Source organism: Mytilus trossulus, chromosome 1 (assembly GCF_036588685.1).
Source record: "Mytilus trossulus isolate FHL-02 chromosome 1, PNRI_Mtr1.1.1.hap1, whole genome shotgun sequence".
NCBI lineage: Eukaryota > Metazoa > Mollusca > Bivalvia > Mytilida > Mytilidae > Mytilus > Mytilus trossulus.
Window position 1 is genome coordinate 110,178,184 of NC_086373.1, and position 13,026 is coordinate 110,191,209.

Genomic DNA, 13,026 nt, shown 5'->3' on the forward strand with positions numbered 1-13,026 from the left:
AAATTGCAAAGAATGTAACATAGAAAGCAATGAATTAGAAGTTATATATCATAAGCACGAACAGAAATACGCATACTACGGAACTAGTTCATTTTTGTGAGATATCCCTTCCGTGAAAAACTTCAAAATTGAACTGAAATTGAAAATCGATATTCAAATTCCGTTGCTCATGTTTCAAACACATAAATGATCAAACCAATTAGATTTGCTATAGGTTACAAATCAAAAACTTAAGCAAATCATTTGGGGGAATGTGCATGAAAACGAGGCCATGTCTTAATGACATTGTACAAAGCTGTGCCTGGGCATTCAGTATTTTTAACATCACTATGTCCAAACAATGCATAAGTGTGTGAAACTTTTCCTTTTCTGATTCCACATTGAATTAACTCTTTGACAGCATCTAAAGCAGTAGAATTTGGGGCATCCATCATAAAATTTCCCATAAATGAAGCGGCCAGCCCAATGCGGTTATAACCTTTAGTATGAGATCCTACTCGATCCCATCCTCTGCCCTCGTAAACGTTTCCATCTTCACCAACTAAGAAGCTGTAACCAATGTCCGCCCATCCTGTGAATAAGTTAAGATAATTTGATGGATCAATCATGGTGCCCAAAATTTGAAATGAATTACAAAATAAAGCACAGAAAATTATTAGAATAATTCAAGTACATTTAAACTAAACAAAACATGAACCCACCTTCACACTAAGTAACCTGAATATAAACCATGTTATTGTGAATCTGAAGCAATAACTATTTTTTTTCATACTGTTATCATACATTTTGTGTGAATTCTAGTTAATATAAAAAGGAAGATGTGGTATGATTGCTAATGAGACCACTTTCCACAAGAGACCAAAATGACACAGAAATTAACAACTTCAGGTCACCATACGGCCTTCAGCAAGGAGTACAGCCCATACCGCATAAAAATGAACGAAACACAAATATCTAACACATATAAACAAACGACAACTACTGAATTACAGGCTCCTGACTTGGTACAGGCACATACATATTTATATAATGTTGCGGAGATAAACATGTCAGCAGGACCCCCCCCCCCCCCCACACACACACACACACACACACTTACCTTGGACAGTGGTATAACAGTACAACATAAGAACCGTACCTTGACCTATAATGGTTTACTTTTATAGATTGCTATTTGAATGGAGAGTTGTCATTCCACATCTTCGTATATCTATTAACTCATCAGATGGACAAAACCACAAGTAGACGTGTCGGGTACTTGTACATCCCAACAACAAAAAGACAATAGGAGCAGATATGAGAGTTTTCGCAGTTAACTGACAGCTAGGTCAAAGCCACTTACAACAAGTTTAAAAAAAAAGCATGCATCTAAGACTTAATTATCAATCCGCACACATCCAACATCCAATGGCTTAAGGGCATACGATACAGTTTTGACCTGTATTAACATGTTGATAAATATTTCCATAAGGACTATTTTTTACATGATTAAATCAAAATTATGTAATAAAAAAAATATAATGAAATTTTGTATATTTGCTCTAAATTCGGATTTGTGACCGTGTTTTCCCTTTCGAAAGAAAGACATCAATTGTTTGTTTCAAAAGATATACACAAACTGCTTTTTGTTAAGACCTTGTGCAATGTCAAGATACAGGTATCGACAGATTGTAGATTCATTAATGTATATAATTGAAAAGTAATACTTAGTTTATTTTTAATTTACTGATAATGAAAATCAATATTCATATCAATAAAAACAAAATTCAATAATCTTATTACAGTGTTGGATTGGTAATCTTTAGATTAAGTTTTTTAAAGGAGCAATAAGTTTACCAGGTCCAACCAAACCTAAAAACCAATTTTTTATATCTATTGAAAAATTTAGTAAAGGATTTAAGTAATTTATGGTACTGATATCCCTGGTTTTATAATTACCCAGTAATATATAGATTACGTTCGATAAAATCAAAAACGTAACAAGCCTAACAACAGACACGGACATAGCGAACGATCCGTGAAATATAAACACCGTAAGAGAAAAATAAGAGATGCATGAATATCGAAACACGTGAAGAGCTGTATATTACCAAAGGGACCAAATGCTTCTGAGGTCTACTTCGACTAAGGGAACCCTTGTTTCCATGGGGGAACATATCTACTAGTATAGACGTAGTCTCTGTATTTTGAAATGAAAGTATGGCCAAGGGTATTACAAGAATCCTCTTTTTCTTACTTGTAGTTATTGGATATTATAGGCATTTTGAGTTGTATTAAATTCATTGAATGACATTCTAAACATAGGTAGATTTCATACCTCCATCTGGATAGATGGAAAAAACGGAGTCACCCGATATTTGCCGATTGGTTGAATGACTTACCATTTTCATCCATGTGGCTATTTTGTATACTTTTCATTCGTGAGATACATGCAGAAAATGTTGTACAATGTTTTCCAGCAGTATGATGTATAAAGAAGTTAGGAACTGGCAAATGGATATTCGATGTTCCCTTTGGACTTCGAGCTCCCCAGATGTCACGTGATATTATCCTGATATTAGAGCAGTCACCAGTAACATGTTCTACAAATAAGTTTAACAATAACTGCTTAAATTGGACAGATAAACATTTTTTAGGTATAATAGTTAGAGAGTGAAGGTTTGGTTGATCAGTTGATGGAATCGTTCCCGGATGCACATACATGGCTTCACAAAGTATAGATTAATAAAAATAGGTAGAGTTATAATATGCATATTTTCAAAATCTCAAATAGTATAATTAAATTTTATTTTCTTCACTTTTTTATTTTCATAAAGGAAGAATTGTCGCGATTGATCGAGGATTCCCCATTATTATCGATAGAATATAAAGTACATTAAATGTGTTCTACACTATCCCATATACTAGTAAGTATTTGACTTTCTCGCTTTTGGGCTTTGATATTTCCATAGAAACATAAGTTTACCGGAAAAAGTGTAGCCAGCTGTCATTTAATGTATCTAGCTGTCACTCAATGTGTATTGTCTTTAGCTCTTTATAAATACGTTTGCAGCTCCTCTTAGATATGTACGGAAAATTTAAAGGTGGTCTACTTTGACACAGTACTACCAATATTTTAACATAAACTGATTTCAAACAAGGAAAATATTTAAACGACTTCTTTGAGAGTCAATTGGTTGATAATTATTATATTAAGCGGTAACATACCCACTACTGTCCTTGTACAACAACGTCTGGAATGACTACCAGTACATTTCCCTGAGTAGTATGAACCACTACATGTGCTGCTGTCATCCTGACAATTACCTCCTAGATCTATACATGGCTGGTCACTGGCTTAAATTGAGAAGCAATCACCTTTGATGTATGCCTTCTCTTTCTATTTCTAAGTTCAATACACAGTGTCGGAGTTGCAGTGCATGCACAATTTTGCTAAGATCGATGGTTTATTTAATACTTTTGAGATCAAGTACACCAATGAAGGTTTTACATTTTGTGAAATGCGTGCATATATTGGCGTACTAATCCTGGAACCTTTGATAACTATTCATAGATTAAGTGATACATATGTTCATCGAGCTCTTTTTCCAAATAGATTAATTAATTCACTCATTCTTGTCCATGATTTGTTTGAAGTATTTGTCAAATGACGTTACACGAAAACCTTTAACGAAATTTAAAAAAAACACAAGCAAGACAACTCTTACACACATACACGAAACATTTTCATTACTTCATTGTGCCCTTGGCATTGTTTAAGTGTGAATTAAATTCTTATCTTAATGCATGCATTTCTACATTTCTACATTTGACATAAACTTTCATGCAATTTATTAAACTTGCCATGCAATGACTTCAACACCATTCAATTACTGAATTTGTTCTTTGTCATATATTTTTTTAAGTATAGTATACATGACCAACGTTTGTGTTAATTGCTTATAGTTCCTCAAATTCACTGCATTAAATAATTGCCACTGGACTTTAAACAATAAACAAAACAATCTTATAAATTATTCAATTGAAAATATTATTTACCAACTACAACCCAACATGTTTTTCTTAAAATGTCCTGTACTAAGTTAGGAGTATGACAGCTGTTACCAAATAGTTGGTTTCTATGTATGTTGACGTGACGTTTGTTTTTGTTGTACTTTAGTGTTCATGTTGTTCCTTTGTTTTCTTCTTACAGGTGGTGCGTTTCACTGGATTTTACTTTGTAGGCCGGATGTGATTTTTTTCAATCGATTTATGACTTTTGAACACCGGTATACTTCTGTTGAATTTATGTAGCATATAATGTAGATTTATTACTTTTGGATACCATACAGCATATTTTGTAAATAGTAAACAAAAAGGTTGAACATGCTACATAGAGGAACAGGTGATAAGTAAAATGGAGTTTCTTATTGACAACATATTTGTTAAATTTGGACCTAAACTTTCTTTCAAAAAATATGTCGACCTTCTTATTGGAACAAACTGTGTGTCTCTCCTTGCCGACATTATGTTTTTTTCAATGTGAGTCCGGATCCGAGTGTCTTCAGATAAGAAGATTAAAGAAGTCAGGTTATGTAATTTCAACCACCTTAGTAGTAATATGCCAATATACTCAGACTTTGTAAAACATCACCGGTGTCTGAGTACAAAGTTGATAAACAAGGGGAATGTCGAAGAACGTCTCAACCTTTTTCTAGAAAAGTTCATCGTAATGTACCAAGACCTTGTTGATAATTATTCCGTATCAAATTCACCAATAAACACGATGGTCTTAAAGAATAATTTCTGAGTGCTGTCGTTGTTTTATTATTTTAATAATGTGTTATAGTATTCTTTTGCCTTTCTTTATACATATTGCTTTTAATGTTTAGTCTGTTTTTTGTTGATATCGATTTGACGCGGCTATATACTTATACATCCCGTCATTGTGCTATGGTAAAGTTTTGTATTCTTGTCCTAGGAATATTACTTTTACTGTTTAGTCCGGGGTGTTTTTTTTTTGCGACATTTTTACCTATGGTAGCAATACACAGTTAGAAGTTTAGTTTCGCATTATGGCCCCTGTGAATTTTTTAAATATGAAAGTTTTTGTACAATAAAATTGATTTTTAGATAATTGAAGAATAATATAGCCTTCTTAGTGGGTTTATATGACCATTTAGATTGATTTTAACATGTTTTATAGGCCATTTCTATGATTGACAGTCCGTATTTTCCTATCCGTACCGTTCCATAAATTATTATAGTGTTTATCAACAAAGATTTTGCGCTCGATCTTTTCAATTAAATTTTATGGAAAAACGAGCAGGAAAGCATATGATTTTTTTGGACCACTTGATAGATATAAACCTATGGATTCAGGAAAGATATCACTGTAGTTCATTGAAATTTTCCATTAGACCAAATTTTGGAGACTTTTGTGACATGTTCACCCTCCTTTTTTGCTATATTTTGTATCTAAGAAATGCAGTTTGTTGCCATGGTTACACCCAACAGGGATTATATTTCACCCTTATGACCATTAAAAATCAAATCTATGGAAGATTTTCTTTCTACAAGTATATACATGCATAACACACATATAAAGCCTTCTTTGTTAGACAGGAGGGGAAAGAGGGTGTTTAAAAATTATGAGTGTCAATTTTAAGTTTTTTTCCTAACTGTGTATTGCTACCTATTGTGTCTGTTTGTTTTGTTTACATCGTTGTCTACTTAATGGAACTATATTTGACTGTCATACAAGTGAGAGGTTCAGCTAGATACAACACCAGGTTTAATCCATCATTGTTTTTACTTTAAAAAAAAATGCCGGTACAAAGCCAAGTATATGACAGTTGTTGTCCATTTGTTTGATGTGTTTTAGCTTTTGATTTTCCCATTTGAAACCCGACATTCCATTGTGATTTTTCCTCGGAATTTGGTATTTTTGTTATTTATCTTTTAACGTTATCATTCTTTATAACAGAACAAATTGTTATTCTGAAGGGAACACCATCTTCGTGCCACTATATTTTATTTATATTTAAGCAAAGTGATTACTGTGGAAATAATAAGCAATATCAGTATAGTATATGCTTTAAAAAAAAATAAAGAATAAGAACTTACGATTTTTATTTGGACACACTTCCTGAAATGAGGAATAAATACATAAATTCCGCCAAATAATAACAGTTTGTCCATGCAAGGCAACTTTACATTTCTGCTTTACTTTATCGCTACTTTTTGATGACATAATGTCCGAAAAGACAAATTAAAACATTAATAAAATATGACGTAAATCACCATATTACTCTTAATAATATCTTGAATGAATTATGGCCCGTTGAAAAGGTGAATATCCTAAATTGTCAACACGAGAAGGTTATTTCAATGAGGGCGCACTCCGAAGTGAAATAACTATCAAGGGTTGACAATTTTGGATATTCATCGATTCTATAGGGCCACAATTGTTTTATTATACCGAACTAACAGTGGAAGGGCCTTTTGAACACTTACTATATTTTTTATAAAACGAACATAAGCTGACGTTTGTCGTTTGAAAGTAGCTCAGGAAAATATATTTGTGTTCTCTAATTTCTCGGATGTACAACAAAGGTAGAATCTTTTTGTAAAATATTAATGGCCCTGAAAAGGACCGTTTATAAGAGAAATCATTGGCTGCTGGCACTCTTCATTTTCATAGCCTTAATAATTTTCTTGTCTCTCAGTGGGCTGTTAGTGTACAACGTGAACATTGCCATCTTGTTTATTTACGTCTGTGACGTCAATACATGGGAGGTAACTCGAGTGCAAATCTAGACACTTGAAAGGTTATTCACCGGTGAATAATAGGGTTATTCACCGCTGGTGTAAATTTTAAGGGTTATTCGTCCTTCCTTGCAATTAAATGAAAATTCACCGAATCATACCATGTCACGTGATAAATTGTTATCCAATGGAATTGTTGTATTATATGTAAGGTATAATAATATCATGTTCACCAAATATACTAATCATAATACAGAAGTATTGAATTATGGTACGATACATTAGTGCTTCCTGATAGACAGACATATTATAGAGTGGTTAGTTTTACTTCAGGACATAACAGACTGGTCACCTGAACAATATAACTTTTCATACTCAATTGTTCTCAAACATATTTATTTGTAGGTCTTATAATTGTGTTTTTGTTATGGTCAGTTATGTCTTTCTTCCATCTTTTTTTGTGTTGAGACTGTCCTGTTGATATTGTTTGCTATTAACACGTTATAATTCATTCTCCAAATTCCACTCTCAATTTTATGTATTTTAGTTTACTCAAAGACACAACAATCACCATTCAAGGGTATAACACTTTAATAAGGGAAGCATCTGCTTATCATCCGGAGCTCTTGGTATCCCCTCCTGTTCTTGGTGGGGTTCGTGTTGCTTATTCTTTATTTTTATATGTTGTGTCATGTGTACTATTGTTTGTCTGTTTGTATTTTCCATTTTTAGCAATGGCGTTGTCAGTTTATTTTCGATTTATGAGTTTGACTGTCACTCTGGTATCTTTCGTCCCTCTTTAATAAAGGTTGGACTGACAATTTCGGCTAAATATACTTGTTTCATTGTAAGTTTCGCTCTAAAAAGGATGTGTAAACTTCAAAAAAAGTTATTGGTAATCTTCATTTAAAGGGGCACTAGCAGTCAAATTTGTGTTCACCGATTTGACTAAAATTCTCATATTTGATTTATAACAATGTAAAGCATTTGTCCAATTTATAAAAAAAAATATATAAAATTTTCAGGGCATGGACTCAAATAAATGTAGCTTCGTTTCGTCTGTAATTTAGTCTAACGCCAAATAATTAACTATCCAGTTGACCTCCGACAACCTCCGATGACCATATAAGCGATATAAACATAAATAAATATAAAAGTACATATCGAAATCGTGCACTTGGATTTTTCTACGTATGTTTTGTTACATATTATAGATTAAAATATATACTCGTCAGATTCAAGACATTATATACCTTGCAGAATACTTTAATATTGAAGGAGCATTGCTAATTATAGATTTTTCCAAAGCCTTTGACTCATTGGTATGGCTGATTATGTATGAAGCTCTTCAGAAATTCTAAGAATCCTTTTATGAAATGAATTAAAACTCTGTATAACGATATAAAAGGTTGTATGTTAAACAATGTGTGGGTCTCACTTTGATTTGATCTCCCAAATGTACCAATGCAAATATAAAGTAAAAGTCTGAGTTAGACTTTTCCCGCCATATTTGTAAAAATCAAATATCTCGAAAAGGAGCTCCATGACCTATCGATATCTTAAGCTTATTTTGATCCTTAACTAATGCCATTTTGGCTTGAAGTGTCAATTTTAAATTCTTGACTTATTTGATTTCACTTATGTAAATCCTTAAAAAAAAGTGTACTTCCAATATATATATGAAATATATGGCAGTCAGAAGAAATATCTCTATTGGTGTAAATTACATTTTATAAATTGCAAGAAAAGAAGAAAAGAGAAAAACGAAAAAAATATAACTTACCTTTGGTAAAAAAAAATTATGAATTGCACTAGAAATATCAGCAAGAATACTTCTTTTTTTTCTTTTTGACTGTTCGTTTTCTGTCTGCTGTGTTATTATGCTCCCCGATCTAATTGCAATGAATAGAATAGTGTTAAAAGTCATCAACGATGAAATAAAAATGAAAGTCAAACAAGATAAAAAAAAAAATTAGAAAAAAAATTAATGTTTGGCTTTTTTCTTTTTTGGTGAATGTTCCTGAAATTCTCTAACAAATTCTTCAAGTGATATAGGCACCTTATTTTACGATCTCATTTAATATCATCATATGATGATGTGTACTTTCAATATATATTTGAAAGACAGAATTTATAAAAACAACAAGAAAAGATTTCTAAAACATTTGGAAGGCATTTGATGAAATATTTGCAGAAGCTCTTAATATACTTATCAAACAAGACATATAAGCATCAAATTGTAATTACTCTGTTGATGTCATAGATTTATGCAGAAACTTCATTATAGACCCAAGCTTATAGTCACTTCCCGTATAATCGATCCATGTAGAAGATGCTCCGTGACTCTTATATCTGAAAAAATAAATCACTTAATACATAGTAGAATAAAAAAATAACGAACTCTCAGGAAAATTCTAAACAGAAAGTTTCTAGGCAGATGCAAAATCGATAGCTCAAACACATTAAACGAATAGATGACAACTGTCAAATTCCTGACTTAAACCAGGCATTTTCTTATGTAGGGAATGGTGGTTACAACCTGGTTTTATAGCTACATAAACCTCTCATGTGTGCGAAAGTTGCATGACATTTAATTATATTGACAACGATATATGAAAAAAACAACAAAAATAATAGGTAAAACTGTCAAAAAAGGGGTACAGCAGTCAACATTGTGTTATAATCTCAAAAATAATGTAAACAAACAAACATGTCAACAAAGAAAACAAAAGTGCACACGCTGTAATGTCTCGCCTTCTTTACGTATTACTGATATTATGTTGATAGTCCTAAAGTTTTATTACAAATGTCAAATAAACTTAACATTAATCAAGAAAACTAAACATTGACCACCGAACCATGGAAATAAGATCAAGGTGAAATGAACCATGCCAGGCAGACATGTACGGCTAACAATTCGTCAATACATTTTAAAAATATATTTGACCTATTGCTTATAGATTAAGAAAAACAGACAAAACACAAAATATTTAACACTGAGCAATGAACTGTGAAAATGAGGTCAAGGTCAAATAAAACCTGGCCGACAGATATATAGATCATAAAACACCAAATATAGTTGATCTATTGCAAAAAGTATTAGAAAGCAAAGGCCAAAACTCAAAAACTAAACTTAGACCACTGAACCATGAAAATGAGGTTGAGTTCATATGACATCTTCCAGCTAGACATGTACACCTTATAATCATTTCATACACTAAATATAGTACACTTATTGCATACAGTTTAACAAAAACAGATAATCATTGCTTTGTTAGTCTTGTATTATTTTAATTTTAGTTTCTTGTGTACAATTTGGAAATTAGTATGGCGTTCATTATCCCTGAACTAGTATATATTTGTTTAGGGGCCAGCTGAAGGACGCCTCCGGGTGCGGGAATTTCTCGCTACATTGAAGACCTGTTGGTGACCTTCTGCTGTTGTTTTTTTATTTGGTCGGGTTGTTGTCTCTTTGACACATTCCCCATTTCCATTCTCAATTTTATGTCAAGGTCAGATGACACCTGCCAGTTTGATATGTACACCTTACAGTTCTTTCGTACACCGAATATACTAGACATATTGCTTTACTGATCCATGAATGAGATCGAGGTCAAATGAAAACTGTCTGACAGACATAAATATCTTGCAAGGTATGCACATACCAAATATAATTATCATATTACTTATGATAAGAGAGAATTTAACATTATAAAAAATTTTAACTTTTTTTTAAGTAGTCACTGAACCATGAAAATGAGGTCAAGGACATTGGACATGTGACTGACGGAAACTTCGTAGCATGAGGCATCTATATACAAAGTATGAGGCATTCAGGTCTTCGATCTTCTAAAATATAATGTTTTAAGAGGTTAGCTAACGCCACCGCCGCCGCTACCGTCGGATCACTATCCCTATGTCGAGCTTTCTACAACTAAAGGTTGCACTTTGTAAATACAGCTGTTTCTGAAAACCCGCCTCTTTTGGGGAGAAATTGAATATTCATAGAAAATTAATTTTGTTTTCATACTGGTTCCCAGTTATGCTCTCTGTGGTCCATATCGCAGAGACAGAACTTGTGAATGTTACCAGTAAATAAACACGTGCATATTGTTTACTTGAAATATGTGGTAACCTTTCATTCGAGGTAGGGGTAGTTAAGAAAATTAGTGTAAGTTTAAACTCTGAGAAGTTCTAGGGCATATTAACGTTGAAAATATGCCGCACAGCCCTATGTTTTAGCCTTTGAAAAAGATTGTGGTGCAAATGAACTTTCAATTCTAGGATAATTCAAAACTTCATAGTAAAAGTGGTACATTTTTAGCCGTAAAAGGAGTTCCTATTAGAAATTGCATCGTCAATATTTACAGAAATGCAACCTATATAGGGTGAAAACGGGGAACATGCAGAATTTAACCAAATTTGCTTTATTTCACAGGTTTTAAAGTAATTAACTCAAATATGAAGTTTTATAAATATTTTATGAAGATTGATAGAATCCTGTGCTTTAGATATGATGACTCAGCATAAATTCACAGTTTACAGTATGCATAGTTTACTTAAAGTCCTGGATACAAAATTAATTCATAATATTTGCATATTTGTAAGTTAAATTGTTAAGAAGTGCTTATATTTACTCTTCGCAGTCATTGAAACTCATAGATACTTCCTAAATATTATTTGTGGAGTATTTGTGTCCTTTCGATAACCCAAAATTAAGCCGCAACACCTAAATCTGCTTTTTTGTCACCACGGCATAACAAATACAAGCTAGAAAAAACAAAAATATCTCAAGAAAATTAACAATAGTGTGTTCTATCCTGAATATATGTACTAAATATTCCAAATTGCTAGAAACAGCATAATGATTTAGAAAATTTGAGGCACAAGGGGCAAAAAACATAGAAAATTGCCTACCCCCTGGGTCATAAAACGAATAACTTAACTTGTAAATGCTATGATTTTATGATTTTAAAGTTCTTGATATAGAAAACAAAAACTATGCTTGAAAGTTATGCAAAAATCAGATGTTAGCAGTCATCTCTACAACATTTTAAGTGAATTTATATCTCAGACTGGTATCTGCATACATTACAACTATTGCAAATATGGCTCTGTTTGAACACTTCAAGTATATATAGTAGCTAAATTGTGTCAGATATATGGTTACAGATGATACTATTGTGACAAGAATTTTAAATTGACCATTTGAGGCAGAAAATGTGTTTTTTAATTGACAAATAGGCACACAAAAAGATGTGGACTGGAGACAGAGGATGGATTGGATACTTTATATAATCTTGAATGTTGTAATGATTGACTGCTAAACATTACATTTATAATATTGTGATATGCTTTCAATATGTTACCAAAACAGTTTTCAACAGGTTCTAGGCATTTTTTATCAGAAAATATGCAAATAGGGTAAGCTGGAAAGTAATTACCCCCTATGGATTTTACTTACCCTCTACGGATTCGTAGGGGGTCAGTAGCGAACCATATAACTTATAATATTTCTGAGTAGAGGGAAATATCAGAATAAGAATCATCTTGATAATAGTTGATTCTTGTACTGAGATAATCGGTTGTTTCAAATTCGAGGTGTAAGTCTAAAACTTTCTAGTTTTGAAGTATATGTCAATGAAACTTAACCAGAAAAGATGGAATTGTTAATGGAAAGAACATCATCAATATATCTAAATGTGAAACTACATGATCTGGCTTCTTTGATCTTGTTGTTTTGACAAGTGAAAGAGGGCATTTAAATTCCATGTTGACATTTCTTTGTTCATAGTTGATATTTTCACCTGTGAGATAAATAAAGATTCTAGGCCCATTCATTTATACGCCAGACACGCGTTTTTTTTTTATAAAAGAATAATCATCACAATACATACTAAAAAAGTAAAACAACACAAACAGTGAACTTCGAGGAAAATTCAATAAGGAACGTTCCTTATCAAATGGTAAAATCAAAAGCTCAAACAGATTACACGAATGAATAAAAACTGTCATATTCCTGATTTGGTACAGGCATATGCTTATGCAGATAAGGTTGCTTGAATCTGGTTTAATAGCTAGCTAAACATCCTTCTTGTACGACACTCATACCAAGTTCCATTATATATAAAACAATGTGTGATCAAAACAAACAGATAAAATAGGTTAAAATGTCAACATTATCAAATTGAAACATAATGAAATTTGTTTTCTTTACAACCGGGGTTTATTTTGTGGGATGTATAAATAAACATTCAAGTTCATTTTCTATAAAGAGAT

At 32.3% G+C, this 13,026-nt stretch overlaps 1 protein-coding gene across 1 annotated transcript; it reads right to left on the minus strand.

The window, feature by feature from the left end:
• Positions 1–239: 239 nt before the first annotated feature.
• Positions 240–6,654, minus strand: LOC134711712 (peptidoglycan-recognition protein SC2-like). Its single transcript, XM_063572508.1, has 4 exons — positions 6,636–6,654; positions 3,208–3,336; positions 2,382–2,582; positions 240–571 (listed from the first exon to the last, which is right to left on the minus strand). The coding sequence occupies exons 1-4, from the start codon at positions 6,652–6,654 to the stop codon at positions 240–242; spliced, it is 681 nt and encodes a 226-aa protein (XP_063428578.1).
• Between the last annotated feature and the right edge of the window lie 6,372 nt (positions 6,655–13,026).

Bases quoted from the DNA above. Each gene is read 5' to 3' on its own strand.
- LOC134711712 (XM_063572508.1), bottom strand. The intron at 2,583-3,207 runs GTATGTTACCGC...ACTTATTTGTAG, and splicing joins TTGTACAAGGACAGTAGTGG to AACATGTTACTGGTGACTGC. The intron at 572-2,381 runs GTAAGTCATTCA...ACTTATTCACAG, and splicing joins TAGCCACATGGATGAAAATG to GATGGGCGGACATTGGTTAC.